We start from the raw sequence: 17,965 nt of genomic DNA, 5'->3' as shown, positions 1-17,965 counted from the left end.
CTTGCGCCGCTCCACTCGTTACTGGCTGCCTGCCAGCTGGACACTTCAATTTTAACTAACCAACCAACTAGTGGTCGGTGCTGGCGAATCATCATCGCTATAAATCAATGATCCGCCGGCCTATCGGGGCAGGCAGCCCAGCGTTTTATCTTAATTCCCCGCTGACAGCCACCCATCAGCCATCGGAGGAGCAGCAGACGCTACAGCAGGCCACTTTTTGGCTAAGTGAATTTCGCTGTTGTTTACGAAGTTCCTATCCAACCCGGCTGCCACGGGAGTAGTGACCACTTCGCCTCCTCCTCTTCGATGTGGCGGTATCTTATCGTAATCACAGCTACCATGTTGACTTACTTTGATTACACTTTTCAGCAATTGACAATTTTAATTGGGAGCCTCGAAAGGTTCATCCTTATCGATCCCCCCCACCCGACATGATTCACATGGATGTGGCTGTGCACAGTCATGGCCAGGTATTTATTAACCTAAACGCGTCATAAATAATGAATGTGGGTTAATCCTTAAGTTATTTAGGGCTATTTTTATACCCTTGCAGGGTATTATAATTTCAGTCAGAAGTTTGCAACGCAGTGAAGGAGACGTTTCCGACCCTATAAAGTATATATATTCTTGATCAGCATCAACAGGGGAATCTTTCTAGATATATTAGGAAGAAATCGATTTTTTGGTCATTTTTGCAAAATTTTAAAAGGGGTTACATCATTAAAATTGTTGATTTTGATAAAAAATTGAATTTTCAAAATTTTTAAATAAAGTATGCAGATTTATTAACTGTAAAAAATCTAGCACAGAACAGTTTTCCGATTTAAAATTAATGCTCTTTTGGCCGAGTTACGATATTTTTAATATTAAAAAAAATCAAGAAGTTTTTTTAATATAAAAAATCAGATTTTATAATACCAAATAATATTTTTTAAGTCAAGGAATCATTTCCGACCCCATAAACCATATATATTCTTGATCAGCATTAACATGCGAATCTTTCTAGACATGTCCGGAAGAAATCGATTTTTTGGCCATTTTTGCGAAATTTGATAAGGGGTTACATCATTAAAATTAGCAAAAATGGTCAAAAATTATGATTTCTTAAAATTTTAAATTTGTTATGCAGTTTTTTTAAATTAATAAAAACTAACACAAAACTGCTTTCCGAATCGAAATTAATGCATTTTTGCCTTAGTTATGATATATTTTAATTGTTACCTGCAAGGGTATATAAACTTTGGCTGGCTTTCTTTCATGTTATGTGTAAAATTCCACCTAATGATAGATAAATGGGAATCGTTAAATATTAAATTGATTAGCATTGTGAAACATTAATAATTTCTTAGGGGATTTAATAAATATAAACTATTTATTATTATAATTATTTATTATTATAGCTTAATTGACGCAATTGAAATACCATTTTGTCCCATCTTGATCGATTGTCCGGTTTGCATTAAAGAATTTAAAACCTATTTTGACCCAATTTCAAACTCCTTCAGATCAGCGCTTGAGCTCATCTTCGCTCTCCTTGCTCTCTATTACTTACCTCTCACGGCTCTGTTCTTCAAAAGATCCCCCCTAATTAATACCCACTCCAATTATCAAAGAGAAAAGACCGCCCGAAAGCTGTAATTACAAAACACTCGACTCTTTTTCGTTGACATTCGTTAGTTAATAACTCTCAGGCACTTTATTGAGATTGTACGTATCTTTAAGTATGCTCTAATGTAATCCTACATTAGCTACATGGATTTAATTAAAAAAAGTACCTAAATACACTATACATGTCCTATATATTTTGATTGAACTTTGTGCGCCTGCCGATTGAACACTTTGATGTACAAAACTTACAAGATACATAATAGTGAAACGGATACAGATACAGATACATATACATAAATTCGTGGCGATAAACAAGCTAGCTTATACATAAATGTATATACCGTAAGTACAAGGCAACAGGTAATTCGTTAGCTTTAAGTACATATTCTGCTATGTATATAATACTTTCAGTTCTTATGCTCTACTTCCTCTTTTCAGCAAGTACAGTTTACTGGCTCTTCTCCTCCATCGCCAGCGTTATGTTCAAATCCTGGGCGGCAGTGTCGTCGTCATCTCCCAGCAGCTGCTTGCTGTAACTCTGCTCGGCGGCCTGTTGCAGGGCAAGGGCAGTGGACGCTCCCGTATTGTCCACCAGTTGGCGCAGGTAGCCGCCAGAACGCTGCAGCAGCTCGTAGGGATGTCCCAGCTCACGGGCCTCGCCGGCATCCATTACCAGCACCCGATCGCTGTCCATCACAGTGTGCAGGCGATGGGCTATGGTCAAGACGGTGCAGTGTCCGAACTTAGAGCGGATGGTCTGCTGAATAAGCTTGTCGGTTCTGAAGAAGAGAAGGGTTTATAATTAATTTAAAATGATTAGCAGTCAAATTTGCAGTTAAACTCACTCTGGATCCACGTTGGCCGTGGCCTCGTCCATAATCAGAATCTTGTTGTGCCTTAGGATGGCTCTCGCCAGGCAGACGAGCTGCCTCTGGCCCACACTAAAGTTCGAGCCGCCGTCGTACATGCGACAGTTGAGGCCACCAATCAGCGTGGACACGTAGGAGCGCAGCTCTACATCGCCCAACGCCTTCCACATCTCCTCGTCCGTACGCTCGTCCAACGGATCCAGGTTGTAGCGCAGTGTGCCCGAAAATAGAACCGGATCTTGGGGTATAATGGAGATCTGACTGCGCAGATCGTGCAGACCCAAGTGCTCAATGTCCACATCGTCGATCCGGATCATGCCCTCGTTGCAGGCCAAACGAAAGATGGACTGGATGATGGACGATTTGCCGGCTCCAGTGCGGCCCACAATGCCGATCTTCTCACGCGGCTCAATGGTGAAGTTGAGGTCCCTCAGCACAGGCGCCTCCTTGGGTGAGTAGCGCAGCTTAAAGTTGATAAACTCGATGCGTCCCTTGCTCGGCCACTCGGTCTTTGGCTTGAACTTCTCGAGCGTCTCCAGTGGCGCCTCCGGTGGCTGCTCCATATACTCCAGCACACGCTCCACACTGGTCATTTGATTCTCCAGCTCGGCCGTCTGACGCATGCCCCACTGGCACATACCTGTCATGGTGGTGGAGTGCAGGATAGCCAGACCCACATCGCCGGTCTCAAACTCATCCTTGAGCAGCAGGAAACTAAAGGTCACAGCCGCCATATAAGCAATGCACAGAAGATCCGACCAGAGGGCAAAGGCACGCGTGCAGGAGAGGAATAGGAACCAGGCAGAGGTGTTGGTATTCTGATACTCATGGAACTCCAGCTCCAAGGCGCTCTGAGCCTGCAGAGCACGAATGGTGGTGAGACCCTGGAAGGTCTGGTTTGTCAGCGAGAAAACAGGACTGCGAGCTGGAAGGGTTTATGGATTATAATTAGCAATATTTAAAAGAGATTTTAGAACTCACATATCGACTCGATGCGCTTGACACTTCGGCTGGTATTGACGTAGAGGTAACGTATCAGACCCAGAACTGTGCCTATGATGGCAGCGGGCACCAGCAGCCAGTAGTTGGCGATGGCCACTATGATCACCACTCCAGAGACATCGATGATGAAGGCCATGCAGTCCAGCAGTGTGTGCGGCAAATCCGTATCCACAGTCCTGATATCCTTGGAGAAGCGATTCAGTATCCTTCCGGAGGAGTTTGTATTGAAGAAGTACATGCTGGCCCGGGTGATGCCCCTAAAGAGGCGATCGTGCAAATGCAGCGAGATGCGCAGGCACATCTTGAAGAAGCCAAAGGTGCGGAGGAGATAAACAATCAACGTGGCGCCCAGTATGGTGGCATAGAAGAGGACCAGCTCCTGCCGTATCCCCGCCTCGATCTTGTCGGCAATCAGCGGCGTTATAGGTGTATCTGTGGCATTTAAGGCCAGCGTATCATTGGTGGGCATGGGTTCACTTTCACTCAGCAAGGCGGCAGTGCCATTAATGGCAATCTTCTCCTCCCAAATGACCCAACGCGACAAGAAGTAGTCCACGCCAGTGAGCATGACGCGGGCGCAGACAAACAGCGCCACAATGAGACCCAGGAAGAAGGTGCTGTCCAAGGCCTTGATGTACGAGGCATAGACATGCAGCTTGATGGCCCCCACCGACTGCTGCTCCTGATTCAGCTCCTCCACCTCCTCGCCCGGCTGCAGCAGCTGCTGATGATGGTGCTCCATGCTCTTTTCCGAATCGCTACGCGATATCTGACTCTTCAGGCTGTGCGTATCGCCGATGCCGCTCTCGTCGTGCAGCGTCTGCTCGAGGAACTGGAACTGCCGCGAACGCTGCAGCTCCTGGTAGCTGCCCTGGGCCAGAATCTTGCCGTTGCCCATCAGCAGCAGGTGCTCCACATCGAACAAGTACTGCACTTGATGCGTGACCAGAATGCGAATCTTGTTGGCCAAAAAGTCACGTATGCAACGGTCAAAGATGTGCTTGCCTACGTGCGTGTCCACGGCGGAGAGCGGGTCGTCCAGCAGGTAGATATCCGCCTTGCGGTAGACAGCTCTGGCCAGGCTTACTCTGGCCTTTTGCCCGCCACTCAGACTCACTCCGCGCTCGCCAACCACTGTCAAGTCTCCGCGAGGCAGCAGCTCCATGTCGCGCTCCAGACCGCAAGCCTTTACCACCTTCTTGTAGCGCCGCTCGTTGTAATCCTCCACAAAGACAATATTATCCCGGATGGTGCCCTCAAAGACCCAGGGCTCCTGGGAGGCGTACGATACCTTGCCGTGGACCATGGCCTCGCCCTTGTCGATGCCCACCTCGCCGAGCAGGACGTTCAGGAAGCTGGACTTGCCCGCCCCCACGGGTCCAACGACAGCAGTCAGCGTTTTATCCGGAATGTCCGTACTAAAGTCCTCGATGGCACAGTTGGCATGACCGTCGCACGTGTCCCAGGAAGCCGAGACATTCTTGAGCACCACGCACTTCTTGGTAGCCTCCGGGTCGTAGTCCCGCAGACGATTGTGCTGAGTAATTATGCCATTGGACAGCAGAGAGCCATTCAGCTCGACATTCATCTGCTTGTCCTCCTTGGTGATCTTGCGCTTGTTCTTGGCCGTTTGCTGATTGGCCTCCAGGTTAATGGGAACCTCCGCTCGGTCTCCGTCCAGCAGGAACTCCTTGCAGCGCTTGGCGGACACCAAGGCCTCGGCAATAAAGGTAATGGACATGGGCCAAAATGTCACCATCGAGTCGTTGAGCATGTTAAAGTACGAGGAAACGGTGTACACCTTTTGGGCGGTCAGTGGGTCGCCCAGGTAAACGTAGGAGCACAAGGCCAGGAACACGGACAATGGGGATATCATGGAGGTGCAGCCAAGAGCGGCATGGATATAAGCTGTGCCCCGAATGGCTTTCACCTCCTTTAGGCGCACTTCAGCTATGACGCGAGCGAAGCTACGCTCCCACGCGTACATCTTGATCACCTGGATGCCCTGAATGATCTCGTTCATCAGCTTCACTCGGAGATCCGTCCGTTCCGCCGTCATCTGGCGATAGTAAGCTGCCTTTTTGGCGGCCCACGCCTGCAGCGGTATAAAGCTGAGCATGAAGGAGACTCCGATCACAGCGGATATGCCAATCTGGCGGTACATGAGGAACCCAATGATTAGTGACTCCATCGGACCCTTCCACGTGTCGTGGAGAAAGCATAGCGCCACATCGAAGCGACCGAGATCATTGGACAGGATATTGATGGCTCTGCCGCGCAGGCCGTCGTTGCTACTGCTCTTGGAGACTTGCAGTACCTTGCGGTAGATGAGACCGGACAGGGCCAGGCGGAGCTTGGTGCCCACTTGGAAGATGTAGAAGATGAACGGATGGAAGGTCAGCACCGGCACCAGCATGCATATCACAATTCCTATGGCGTACAGATACGCCGTCTGTTCACTAATCTCCGTTTGATTTACGGCAAAGTAGCCGACGAGGTTACCCAGGAACAGCGGCATGCAGGATCTGCAAAGGGAATAGGAATGGGATTAGAAACTAATCTCTGGGTTGGAAATGTTTTCTACCTACTTGCAAACCGTCTCGGCCAGGGAAAAGGCCAATCCCAAGGGCACAAATATCTTTCCGTATGCCCGCAATATCATCCTCACCACGCTGGGATCATCTCGCTTCAGCTCATCGTCCCACAGCTCGGCGAACTTGTTCGTCACCCGTTCGCTGTCCAGGGTTTTCCTGTGCTGGTACAGCTCCTCGTCCGTCAAGGGACCCTTGAGGCCACGTTTGAACAGATCTCGCATCCACCTGGAAAGGATTATCAGAAAGTTTGGGAAATTAATAATAATTAAATATGCAAAATTAATTAAATAAAAGGGTTAGCCTTAGATTTCCCAACAGGACTCTGCTATTATAAAGTCTGAAGGGAAATTGGAACCTTTTCTAAAAAAGATTATTAAGCAGTAGCTTTGTAATCTTTAAAGTTTATAATGACTCTATAATTGCTCCCTGGGACACCCTTTAATTGTTCCGATAGCTCAGGGCAGACAAGGTTAGACCTTCTGGTTGTCAAGACCCCGAAAATCTTTTACGATTTCCTGGGGCTTTATTGGGATTTAATTAGGTAAAGTCTTTGTAATAAGATAACCAACTAAAAATGTGTGCTTGTGTTGCCATAGGAAAGTCCTCTGATAAAACGTAGACACAGAATTGCGAACAAAGAGTAATATTCTTGGGAATTTCGTCAGACCCACGATCTGTGAAAATGAAAACCCAGACACACTGTGTTTGATTACATATTAATCAAACACTTGTGGTTGACTAGACTTGTAGTTGCACATACAGTAGAAATTTGTAAAATGAGAGTTTAATGGGATTATTTATTTTATTTATATATATGGGGTTTATACTTCCTTTATAATAATGTAAGCATTTTTTATTAAATAAGCATTCTTGTTTTTTCTTAATTACTAATGTGTATGTTACTTTTACGTCAAATAAAATAAAGACTGCGATATCTCAGAAGGCAAGCCTTACTCTGATTATTTCCATACAGAAAAGTCGATAAGGCACTTGTTAGGCAAATATTTTTAATTATCTTTGTATCATATAAATTGTTTTTTTAAGATTACCGAGACAAGTGATAATAAGAGCAAAGATTGAGGTGAGAAAAGGATGGTAAATTGATATTTTAAGATCATCTTATTAGATTTTAATTTTTAAAGGACCAAACTAATAGGTTTATAGAGTTTTTAATGTTCTTTAATGTCACTATTTTTTTATATCAATATTCTTAAACTTAACAATTCTTTATGGGAGTTACTACAGTAAAGTCGTAAAAATATTCAAAAGTTTAAAGCTGAGGGCTATCTTTATACATAGTTTGATATTGTTTATAATTTATCCAACAGTTCCTACTGTAAACTCGTGAGAATACCATAAACAAAAACTGGAATTCTGTGAAATATGTCTGCCATGTGACAGTCACCACTGTGGGATCCTCAAGTCTTTGTTAATGAAAAACAATTCCGCCTAATTGTGTGGGGCTCATAGTGGAAGTGCCTGCCGATAGGGGTGTACAAGAGGGATTCCAATTCCAATCTTTGTAGTAAATGTGACATTGTAGTAAAGCTCAATTCAAATGCTGCGGTGTTATCGCTCATAAAGCTGAGTTAGACTATGACCGCCCCTATATATTAGATTGGCATAAATCCATCGATGCGCGTGACCTTGTTGCCATAGGCATTGACATCTAATAAAGGCGGCATCCAATTTAATGGGATGTTCGCTCCATTTCTCATTAGAATGGCGCACTCTTATCTGGCCGCAGTTATCGGCCGGACAAGCTAATACGAATCAACTAATTATAGTCGAGCAACCCTGATAAAGAGGCCCAAAAACTGATACTACTTGCTCGCTCAATATGGTCTGAGCACGTGCTACAAAACTATATAATTTACCGTAAATAATGGGGCTCATGACTAACGCAAATAGGGAGGGTTCGGGAGCACTGGGGGTTTTTGGGGACACTCACCAGAAGCTCCATTGTGAGAAGAAGCTGGCCTCGGTGTAGGGATTCTTGGGGCGGACGACCTTCTTTCTGGTGCGGTTCATGATGTGATTTTGGGAGATCTGGGTCCGGGATTCACCGTTACTCGCACGCGGGCGAGGGGCACTGCACTCGGTTTCTCCTTTTGCTCTCTCTCCCCTCCTTCCTCTTCTTCGTGAAAATCAATGAAGCAAACACAGCCGGCAACAACAAATCACTGCGGTGTTTCAATGTGTTTGTTGTGTAGGTCGAGGTCAGGTGCTGCACCGTTACTTGCAATTTACCGTTTCTGGCGAGAAACTACACAAAGAACTGGCTGCGAATATTTCTGGTTTCGCTGTTTCGGGTTGTAAGTTGTATATAAGCTAATTAACATTTGTGCTCTGGCGCAGCCAGACTACTAATTTTGTTGTCAACACACACTAACTATTCACTACTATTATTTATATTTTACGAAAACGCGGCGGAGAGCACCGCAGAAACAAAAAAAATTGACTGAGCGAGAGAGAGCATTTCGCTCCCTATTTATACCGTTTGCTGCGGCAGAGTTGCCACCCCGTCGCGGTTTCGTGTTTACAACTGTGATTTCGGTGGCGGCACAACGTTTGTTTTCCAAATCCCGCCTGATAAGGCTCTCCAAAGGTGTTAAAATTGTGTCACAAAAATAAGGTACCGGTCACTCACTAGTTGAATGTTTGTTTTATTCGTCATTTGCGCGTACTAAACACTATGACAACAAGCAAGGGCGCGACCAAGGGGGGTCAGATGTTTGGCAAACATTTATTAGATACAAATATTTACTGGTCTTTTAAAGTATAACAGAATTTACTATTTTTATATTGTTTCTGTAGTTTTAAAAATTCATAAAATTGTGTTTTTATTTTCCGTTTTTCTAGCCTGGAAGGGTATTTAAATTTCACTCAGAAGCTAGTAATATAGGGAAGGAGTCATTTCCGACCCTATAAATCATATATATTCTTGATCAGCATCAACAGGCGAATCTATCTAGCATCTAAAAATTAAAAACAAAAATTTGAAAATTTTTGAAAATTTTATAAGGGGTTACATCATTAAAATTGTTAAAAATTGACAAAAATTTTAAATTTAAATTTAGTATGCAGATTTATTATCCTTATGAAAACTAGCATAGCAAAGCTTTCCGAATTAAATTTAATGCTTTTTTGACTCAATTATGGTATTTTTAAACTTTAATATGTAACAAAATATTGCCATATAAAAATATTCTGTTTTCTTCTAGTTTATTTTTAAATATATTAAACATTTAACCCGTGAAACCAATCTATATTTTTTAAAAAGGGTTTCGGTTATGTTTGGGGCTACAGCTCCCCCTTAAACCCCCCATAAACCCCCCAGTTTCTCTCCAAAGAGAGAGCAGAGACAGAGAGCCAAGATAATACCAATGGAGAACCCACCAATTGCGCAGCGTTGTGAAATCTTTATGTTTGGAGCAAACTTTCAGCATATGGCGAAACAATCTCGCTTGATCGAAAGCTCTCCTCCGCCAAAGATAAGTCTGAGAAGCTGGCACCGGTGACAGTGGCGGCGTCGCCGGTAATCCCAAGTTTGGGGGTTCCATAAAGCAAAGTACGCACGCCTTGTTTACATCATAAACGATGAACATTTTTATTTGTTTTATAATTAGCGTTAGGGGTTAGCGTTGTGGTTTCCCGTGAAAAGTATGCAAGCGGTTGAAAAATCAAACAGTTTTTTCCTTTACTTAGATAATGACGAAAAGCATGCCCATTTAGTCCTCGATGTACTCGAAGGGCTCTGGCGGCTCCGGCTCCTTCTCTTCGTCATTCATCGGGCCGAAGGCGGCCACGGGCTCTACTAGTTCCTGATCCTCGGCCTTGCCGGTGTGCTGGAACACGATGATGCCGCCAATGGTCACCTCCTTTAGTGGCTCATACGACTGGCCATCGATGACGCTGAGAACCTTCAGCTGCTGACGGAGAACGCGGGCGGGATTCTGCAGGATCTCGGAGGTGGGCTCGGGCTCCTTTTTCTCCTTCTTGTCCTTCTCTTTCTCCTTCTCCTTTTCCTTGTCGCTTGTCGCTGTCGCCGCCTCCTTGTCCTCGTCCTTTTTCTTATCCTTCTCCTTCTCCTCCTTCTTCTTGGGCTTCTCCTCTGTCGCCGGCTTGTCGTCGGCCTTGGCCTCATCCTCCTTCTTGGCCGCCGAAGCACCCTCCTTGCTATCCTCATCCACATCCATCTTCTCGTCCTCCTTTTTGTCGGCATTTTCACGTCTCTTCTGGCGGGCGGCAATGGACAGAACGGCGGTGGCCACCTTTTCGCGCTCCTCGCTCTTCTTCTCCTCCAGCGGAGCGGGATAGGCGTACAGCGAGGGCTTGGCCGCCGACTTGTACTCCATTTTGGGCATCTTTAGGTCCGAGTTCAGGCCAATGACGCAGGTGGGCGTGAAGGCTAGGGAAAGGGTGTGGGCGAGAGGGAACCAGTACCAGTACTGGGTGAAGGCCAGCATACCGACCACGGCCTGAAGATTGGTGTGTCCCGTCCTGGATTGCAGCGAAAGGGTGGCATTGCGACCGCCAGCATCGATGATGCCTAGAAAAGTAGTTATTTATGAATAGTTTAATTAGGGGAATCTATTTGTTAAGGAATAACGGGGATGCCCCATGATTATTTTGGGTTTATGTTCATGAAATCATAATGAATCACTTTAAATTCAAATGAAAACTATTTGAAAACACAACAATGGGGAAGAATTTTTAAGTCTAAGTTATCTTATCATTGCATTTATGGTTAAACATAAGACAATTTGATAAACAAAAAAGCTCTAGCTTATATTATCACAAAACGTGATACTTTTACGTCAAGAGTAAAGTTCTAGTTTGATTATTAGATTTGTTTTACAACAAATTAATGAATGAAAATGTTATCTGTGAGGCAATCACCTCAGATAACGAATATTTTTCAACATTAATATTTCAAATTATGAAATTATATAGCACCTAATATGTGTATAATAAGGGACTTTTCCTCTCTATATTTATAAACCCCTTTCTTGTAATTTTCCCTAGCAAAAAAAAACCAACAAAACACCACTTACCCTGAGCCAGAATAGCGCCATACTTGGCCATAACGTCCTCGTGCTTGTTGCTGATAACCTCGGCGTACAGTTGGCGGAAGAAGGTGGTCTTCGGACAGCTTTGGTCCGTGTGCTGGATCAAGATCATGGCCGAGGCGATCAGAGCGCCCTGTCGCACAAAGTTCACCGGATCGAACTTGACCATTGGCTCCAGTAGAGCAATGGCCTCGCGCAATCCTGTGCCAGCACAGGCAATACCCAGCGCCATGGCGGCACCATAACGAACGTGCGGATTGTAAGACTCGGCCAGCAGACTCACCACCGAGGGACACTGCTCCGGGGTGCGGAACAGGATGAACCCAATGGCGGTGACGGCAGCGCGACGCACGTCATCATTCACATCGGAGACGGCCACGTGGAGCAGCTTACGAATGGCCTTATTGCTACCAGTTCCATTGTACGCCATGGCAATGGTGTACATGCCCGAGCGACGCAAGACGGGATCCTTGTCGGTGGACAGACTGGTAACCAGCGGGTCGGCCTCCTCCAGGCGGGAAAACATGGTCAGAGAGATGCCAACGGCCAGGCCGCGCAGAATCTTCTCGTGCTGCGTCTCCTGCGCATACGAAACCATATCTTCGATGGCCTGGGCGTTCTTGGAGCCCAGCATCACCATACCCATGGCAATGCCAGCTGCCTCACCTGTGACGGCATCGTCCTGGTAGAGATTGAACTTGAGCTGCTCGTACAGGTCCTGCCGGTGAGTGCCCATGCCGGCGAGACCCAGTCCCAGGCAGCCGCCATGACGCACATTCTCGTTCTGAGCATCCTTCAGCTGCTGCAGCAGATAATCGATGATGTTAGCTCCGTGATTCGCATGGATCAGGCCCAGGGCATAAAGGGCACCGCCCTCCGAGTAGCCCGAGCTCGGGCCAGCCTCCTTGGGCAGGTAGCTCTGCATCAGGGCGAGCGAATCCTTCTCGTGGCCGCGATGGATGACGCCCAGCGAGGCGGTGGCCGTCAGCTTGGCCCAATTCGTCGCCCTGGCCAGCCAGTCGAGATTGTCACGCAGGAACTGGTCGGAGGTGGTACCGCTGTGCATGAAGGCATTGGCAATCACCGTCGCCGTGTGGCAAATGGACACACGGACGGCCTCCTTGGTGCCACGCAGAACTTGCAAATCAGCGTGATTGCTGCGGATGAGGAACTGCAGCTGCAAGTCGATGGACACCTCGCCGGAAAGGATGGAGATGAGTTTCTCTATATTCTTCTGGTGCAGCTTTTCTACCTCGTTAAGGGAGTCGATGGTGCGCTCAACCTTAACATCAGCTGTGGACATAAAATCAATGGTAAAGCAAATTCAGAGATTGGAAAATAAACCGCAGCCTACCTTCTTTTTCCTCTGTGATATCTTCCTCCGCCTTGGCCTTGTCATCTTCCGACTTGGCGCCGTTCTCGGAACTGGTGCCCTGTGGCTTGAAAGTGCTGGGCAGGGCGGTGGGAATGGGGGCGGTGTCCTTGAGGGCCTGCAGTACATTCCCGAGGAACTCCTGCGTGGCGGACTCGTACAGATCGAAGGCGATCTGGTAGGCCATCAGATTGTTCGTCTCCACGGAGGAGCGGGTTAGAGTGTCTAGCATCTCGGCCACGGCCAGTGGATCTTCCAGGAAGATCAGGCACTGGCACATGTTGACGTAGTCGGGCACGCCCAAGTCGCGGTACAGGCCGACCAGGCAGCGCAGCACCTGGTTGCGGAAGCCCCGGTTCTGTATGAGCGACATGGTGACATTGTAGGCATAGGCCAGCATGCCACGCACGTCGTCCGACTTCATGATGGCCACCTCAAATATGTCCATGCGTCGCGTCTCCAGCGCAATGCCCAAGGCCTGACGGAACTGGTTGTCGTCTAGGCAGCGCTGAATCATGCGGTTCACAATTCCCTCCAGTCGCTCGTCCACAACGGTGGCCTCCTTAGGATTCTCGATGAACTCAACGCGCTGGGCAATATAGAAATCGATGCACTTGGCAATGATCGTCTCCGTGTACTCATTCCGCGCGTTCACATCGAACAGATCGCCAGCACCCAGGGCATAGGTCAAGGCGTCCTCGAAGGAGCCAAGGTGATAGAACACCTTGGAGGCCACCATGCCAGCCAGTTTGTTCTCCGGGAAGCTGCGGTCCTCGTGCAGCATCTCGATCTTCTCAATGGACTCGGAGATCTCCGGCCAGAATTCGTCCACGATATTGTCCAGTTTCTTCAGCGCGAATACCTTCAAGTCCGGCATCGGCTCATCGAGTAGGGAGATTATCCCCGCGGCGGATGTAAGACTCATTTTCCCAGCTGCGTTGTTTCCACTCACAGTTATGTTCTACAAATGTGTAATTGACATATGTTTAGCAGGGACACCGATCGAGTTTTCTTTTAATGTAGGCAGGTGAATTTAATGCGTACTAACCAACAATTGTGCACCGTTTCAATTTTCAATTTTTTTCTTTATGCCGAAAAATGCTAAATCACTCGAATAAGCAGACAGTGTGACCTTACAACCGGATTTAGGAAATACCATCTGAAATGACCAGAGAAAAGAAAAATAGCTAGATTGAAGCTTAAAATAATAAGCTGTTTCCACTCGATTTTTTAAAATAAATTAATTTACAATTTATTGGCAAGTATTATAATTTCAGTCAGAAGCTTGCAAAGAAGTGAAGGAATCATTTCCGACCCCATAAATCATATATATTATTGATCAGCATCAGCAGGCGAATCTTTATAAGCAAGTCAGAGGGAAACAATTTTTTTTAATTTTTTTCAAAATTTCATAAGGGGTTACATCATTAAAATTTAAAAATTTCGCAAAAATTTTGATTTTTTTTAAATTTAAAATTTATTATGCAGAAAAATCTAGCATAAAACAGCTTTCCGAATTAAATTTGAAGCATTTTTGACTTAATTATGATGATCGATTTTTGATTCGAAACTGAAAGGGTATAAAAAATTCGGCCTACACAAGTTTCTTTCCTTCTTCCTTAATTTATTTATTTAAATAAATGCAAGTGTGGTTATAAGTTTTCTGGCATTACAGTGCATTTGTTCCATGGCCACCACCTGGCCACACTGGACTGGCCTGCATCACAACAAAAAACGCGCGAAGCAGTCGTCGGGCACAAAACATTGCGGTGATAACAACATCCTCGCAGCGAAATACAGCATCCTCCAGATCAGCAAACACTTGCAACACCAACACAGTACAAAGATGCTCTGCGAGGACCAACTAATGTCCGTGGACAACACACCGATAAAGGGCTCCGCCAGCCTGAATTCCTCGGCGTCTTCCATCTCGATCGATGTGAAGCCCCAGATGCAAAGTTGGGCCCAGGAGGTCCGGGCTGAGTTTGGCCACAGCGACGAGGTGAGATGCAGCTTCTTGGCATAACTATTGTTAATAACACTCACTTTGATCTACAGGCTTCCAGCTCCCTGAATAGCAGCGCTGCCAGCTGCGGTTCCTTGATCAAAAAAGAAGCGGTCGAGGTGAAACAGGAGAACGCCGAGGGGATCACAGACCGTGAGATGGCCTTCGAGTTCCTGGACGGCGTCAACGAGGAGAAATTCGAGAGACTGGTCAAGGAGGAGAAGCTAAAGACGCCGTTCAAGCGTCGCCACTCGCAAACACCGCCCAGCAACGAGGAGAACAGCCGCTCAAACAGTCCGAACAGCAGCAGCAACTCCTCGGCCAACGGCGATGCCATGGCTGCCACTGGTAAGGGCGGCCACAATCCCCGTCAGCGCAACTTCAGGGGCCACAAGGAGGAGAAGCGCGTGCGCCACAATAGCTACACATCCTCCACCTCATCCTCGTCCTCCTACACCGAAGCCGACCCGGCTGTGCTCGCCCGCCGCCAGAAGCAAATAGACTACGGCAAGAACACAGCGGCCTACGAACGCTATATGGAGATGGTGCCGAAGGCGGAGCGCGGCCGCGAGCATCCGCGCACGCCCAACAAGTACGGAAAGTATAGTCGCCGGGCCTTTGATGGTCTGGTGAAGATCTGGCGCAAGAGTCTCCATTTCTACGATCCGCCCACTCAGTCCAAACGTGGCGAGGGCAACAACGACTCCGACTCGGATTCGGACTAGGATCTTGTTTTCCGGGGCCGGGCTTCAATGTTAAAAAAGAAAGGGGAATCTATACCTGCTTACCAAGTATCTTTCTAAGTACAAAAACGTAGCTAAACCTAAAAATTATGAATCAAACGCGCATTTTCAAGTTACAAGAGTCGTGTGCGAAGAGAATATTGTTACCACAGATGTTTCGTTGAATAAAAAAATGGCGTCGTTACAAGATCTTGTGCGTTTGGCTTCTCGGCTACCTGGGAAAAGATGTCCTTTGATGAGGAAAAACAGGAAAATTTCCACGGCAAGCGGGACTTTTCATTGTGAATGTGCGCTTGTGGGAAGGATGTGGCCATTAATTGTGAACTGTGGTTCTTGGAATCGGCGTTAAGTGAGTAAATTATCTGGAAGTTCAAGGGAGTTTTTATGGGTGGAAAGTTAACCAGGTTATTTTTTGTACAGTTTTGAAAATGTTTAGAAATCAATTGTGAATAGGAATGAATTTATATATAAGTTATATTTCTAACAAATAGTTTTATTGTCCTATTGCAGCAATTAAACTACATAAATCTTAAAGAAACACTCATAGTATTATTTTTGGAACCAGGAAATTAAATTCAACAATTTAAACAAATATAGAAAATATTTAAACAAACATTTAAAATAATTCATAATTTAAGTTGGTTATTTTTTAGCATATTTTGAAATGTTTTAAATTGGTTTGTGAACAAATACCCGTTATATTATTTTTAAAAACGGGCAATTTAATCTAATTTAAAAATGTAGAATTTTTTTTATATTAATAGTAAATATTTAAACAATTTTAAGCCGATTTGGCTTTAAAAAAGCCAAGCGTACATCCCTGGCTGGCACATTGTTTATTTTCCTTTCCACTGTGGCATGTGCCAATCTTTCTAGCGGACACCACCACATCGGGACACCAAACAAATGTTTCTCAAGCCCTACAGACCCAAGAGCAGTGCGGCGCTCAAGGGATCCGAGAGCAAGAAGTTCCGCCAGCGCCTGGAGGCGGCGTTCCCGCATGTGTCCATCGAGCTGCTCGTGCCGGCAAAGGCGGCGGTGACGCAGCTAAAGATCCTCACGCACGGCGGCGTCCAGAGCATCGTCTACTGTGTGGAGAAGCAACCAATGTTCTTTGAACTAGATGGCGGACAACTAGTGCCCACTCTGTACGCGCTGTGGTCCGTGCCCGACCTCCTGCCGTACTTCACCACGCACGAGGGTGTGCTGCCGAAGCTGACCAACGGAGCGGACCTGATGCTGCCAGGCGTGGTGCCCCTGGGCGTGGGATTGAACATGTACGGTCACTACAAGAAGGGGCAGTTGAGTGAGTACCGGGAAGGGAGGTCCTAAAGGATTTGCCCTTAACATTGACCCGTTTCAGTGGCTGTGAACCTCACCAACAACAAGTCGGCGGTGGGTCTTGGCCAGCTGGCACGCTCCAGCGACGAGTTGTACATGTGCGGTGGCCATGGCGTGGCCATCAAGATGCTGCATTTGTTTGGCGACAAGTTATGGTCCCACGAGCCCAGTTTGGTGCAGCAAATTCCACTGGTAAGGACCAAGGCCTTGTCCGGCGAGGATTTCCCAGCACTCGGCTCGGAGCTGGAGCGGAAAAAGGCTGCGCCTGCCGCTCCTGCATCCTTCGCCGCTGTGGCGCAAACAGAGGATGTGGAAGCAGGCACTGCTTCCTTGTCGCTGGTCCCCGATTCCTGGGAAGAAGCCGAGGAGGAGAAGGAGAATGAGAAAGAGGAGGAGTCCTCACCCGATACAATACTGAAGAACGCCTTCCTCGCTGCATTGAAAAATCATGGAAAGAAACTGCCTCTGCCCCTGTTGACCAGTAACTTTTACCGACTCTACGTGGTCACCGAGGCCGCCGAGCAGATTGACCTTAAGAAGACACGCTACAAGAAGCTCTCCAACTTCCTGGCCGAGATGGTAGACCAGGGATTCATTGTGGTTCGCGAGGAGAGCAAAGGTGTGGATAAAATCACTTCTGTGGACCTGGAGCATCCCGAAGTGGTGAACTTCATCACCGATGTCAAGGCCAGCGAGGCGAATGGGGCGGCGTCCGAGACGCCTCTCTTCCACTCGGAGCTGAAGGAGATGTACGTGGTGACGGATGCGACGGCGGCGTTTTTCACCAAGCTGAACTTCAAGCGCGGAGAGGGCATCCCCGCGGGGCAGATCAAGAAGATTGTCCGGGAGTATGTGAGCAAGCACGGCCTGCTCCATCCCCTGACGAAGCTGGTGAAGCCAGACGAAACGCTGATCGAGCTTTACGGCGACCGGGAGGCCTCGCTTAGCGAGATGTGCTCCTTGATCACCAGCAAAATGGAGCACTCCTACCAGATGTGCAGTGGCAAGGATACCAGCGGCAAGCCCCTCATCCAAATGTCCCTGGCCACGCGTTCCGGCAACAAGAAGGTTACGCTGGTGAGCAACATCGAGGCATACGGCATCATCCTGGCCGAGTTCATCAAGCTGTGCAAGCAGGGAGCCGCCGCCAGCACCAGTGTGGTGAAGCTGCCGCACCAGAAGCACGAACAGCTCCAGATCCAGGGCAACCAGGTGCGGTTCGTGCACACGCTTCTCACCGAAACGTACAAGGTGCCGCCCAAGTGCATCCTGGGCCTGGAACTGGCCAAGGACGGCAAGAAGAACAAGAAGAAGTGATCCTGATCCCCTCAATAAACCAAGAGAGACTCTTACTCCGAA

At 47.1% G+C, this 17,965-nt stretch overlaps 4 protein-coding genes across 4 annotated transcripts; 2 read left to right on the top strand and 2 right to left on the bottom strand.

Moving 5' to 3' along the window:
* Window positions 1-1,677: 1,677 nt before the first annotated feature.
* On the bottom strand, window positions 1,678-8,535 carry rdog (red dog mine). The gene is made up of 5 exons (XM_017168298.3): window positions 8,025-8,535; window positions 6,068-6,298; window positions 3,459-6,004; window positions 2,454-3,402; window positions 1,678-2,387 (listed from the first exon to the last, which is right to left on the bottom strand). Exons 1-5 carry the CDS (start codon window positions 8,102-8,104, stop codon window positions 2,057-2,059), a joined length of 4,137 nt encoding a protein of 1,378 aa, XP_017023787.2. The 5' UTR covers window positions 8,105-8,535; the 3' UTR covers window positions 1,678-2,056.
* Window positions 8,536-9,655: 1,120 nt separating this feature from the next.
* On the bottom strand, window positions 9,656-13,693 carry Rpn2 (Regulatory particle non-ATPase 2). Its single transcript, XM_017168299.3, has 4 exons — window positions 13,566-13,693; window positions 12,500-13,478; window positions 11,131-12,438; window positions 9,656-10,625 (listed from the first exon to the last, which is right to left on the bottom strand). The coding sequence occupies exons 2-4, from the start codon at window positions 13,440-13,442 to the stop codon at window positions 9,805-9,807; spliced, it is 3,072 nt and encodes a 1,023-aa protein (XP_017023788.1). The 5' UTR covers window positions 13,443-13,478; window positions 13,566-13,693; the 3' UTR covers window positions 9,656-9,804.
* A 407-nt stretch (window positions 13,694-14,100) lies between these two features.
* Window positions 14,101-15,454, top strand: Slbp (Stem-loop binding protein). Its single transcript, XM_017168263.3, has 2 exons — window positions 14,101-14,519; window positions 14,576-15,454. The coding sequence occupies exons 1-2, from the start codon at window positions 14,205-14,207 to the stop codon at window positions 15,245-15,247; spliced, it is 987 nt and encodes a 328-aa protein (XP_017023752.2). The 5' UTR covers window positions 14,101-14,204; the 3' UTR covers window positions 15,248-15,454.
* A 638-nt stretch (window positions 15,455-16,092) lies between these two features.
* On the top strand, window positions 16,093-17,958 carry eIF2D (eukaryotic translation initiation factor 2D). The gene is made up of 2 exons (XM_041774517.2): window positions 16,093-16,571; window positions 16,629-17,958. The coding sequence occupies exons 1-2, from the start codon at window positions 16,172-16,174 to the stop codon at window positions 17,921-17,923; spliced, it is 1,695 nt and encodes a 564-aa protein (XP_041630451.1). The 5' UTR covers window positions 16,093-16,171; the 3' UTR covers window positions 17,924-17,958.
* The last annotated feature ends 7 nt before the right edge of the window (window positions 17,959-17,965 follow it).

Source organism: Drosophila kikkawai, chromosome 3R, assembly GCF_030179895.1.
Source record: "Drosophila kikkawai strain 14028-0561.14 chromosome 3R, DkikHiC1v2, whole genome shotgun sequence".
In the NCBI taxonomy this organism is placed as follows: domain Eukaryota; kingdom Metazoa; phylum Arthropoda; class Insecta; order Diptera; family Drosophilidae; genus Drosophila; species Drosophila kikkawai.
Note: the sequence above shows the minus strand (reverse complement) of the source record. Positions and strands in the feature narration are given on the sequence as shown.

Excerpts from the sequence above, each read along its gene's own strand:
- rdog (XM_017168298.3), bottom strand. The coding sequence starts at position 8,104 with ATGAACCGCACCAGAAAGAAGGTCGTCCGCCCCAAGAATCCCTACACC. Across the intron at positions 3,403-3,458 it reads CAAGCGCATCGAGTCGATAT|CTCGCAGTCCTGTTTTCTCG; the intron begins GTGAGTTCTAAA and ends AAACCCTTCCAG. Across the intron at positions 2,388-2,453 it reads ACGGCCAACGTGGATCCAGA|AACCGACAAGCTTATTCAGC; the intron begins GTGAGTTTAACT and ends TCTCTTCTTCAG.
- Rpn2 (XM_017168299.3), bottom strand. The coding sequence starts at position 13,442 with ATGAGTCTTACATCCGCCGCGGGGATAATCTCCCTACTCGATGAGCCG. Across the intron at positions 12,439-12,499 it reads TATCACAGAGGAAAAAGAAG|CTGATGTTAAGGTTGAGCGC; the intron begins GTAGGCTGCGGT and ends TTATGTCCACAG. Across the intron at positions 10,626-11,130 it reads TGGCGCTATTCTGGCTCAGG|GCATCATCGATGCTGGCGGT; the intron begins GTAAGTGGTGTT and ends CTACTTTTCTAG.
- Slbp (XM_017168263.3), top strand. The coding sequence starts at position 14,205 with ATGGCCACCACCTGGCCACACTGGACTGGCCTGCATCACAACAAAAAA. Across the intron at positions 14,520-14,575 it reads AGTTTGGCCACAGCGACGAG|GCTTCCAGCTCCCTGAATAG; the intron begins GTGAGATGCAGC and ends TTTGATCTACAG.
- eIF2D (XM_041774517.2), top strand. The coding sequence starts at position 16,172 with ATGTTTCTCAAGCCCTACAGACCCAAGAGCAGTGCGGCGCTCAAGGGA. Across the intron at positions 16,572-16,628 it reads CTACAAGAAGGGGCAGTTGA|TGGCTGTGAACCTCACCAAC; the intron begins GTGAGTACCGGG and ends GACCCGTTTCAG.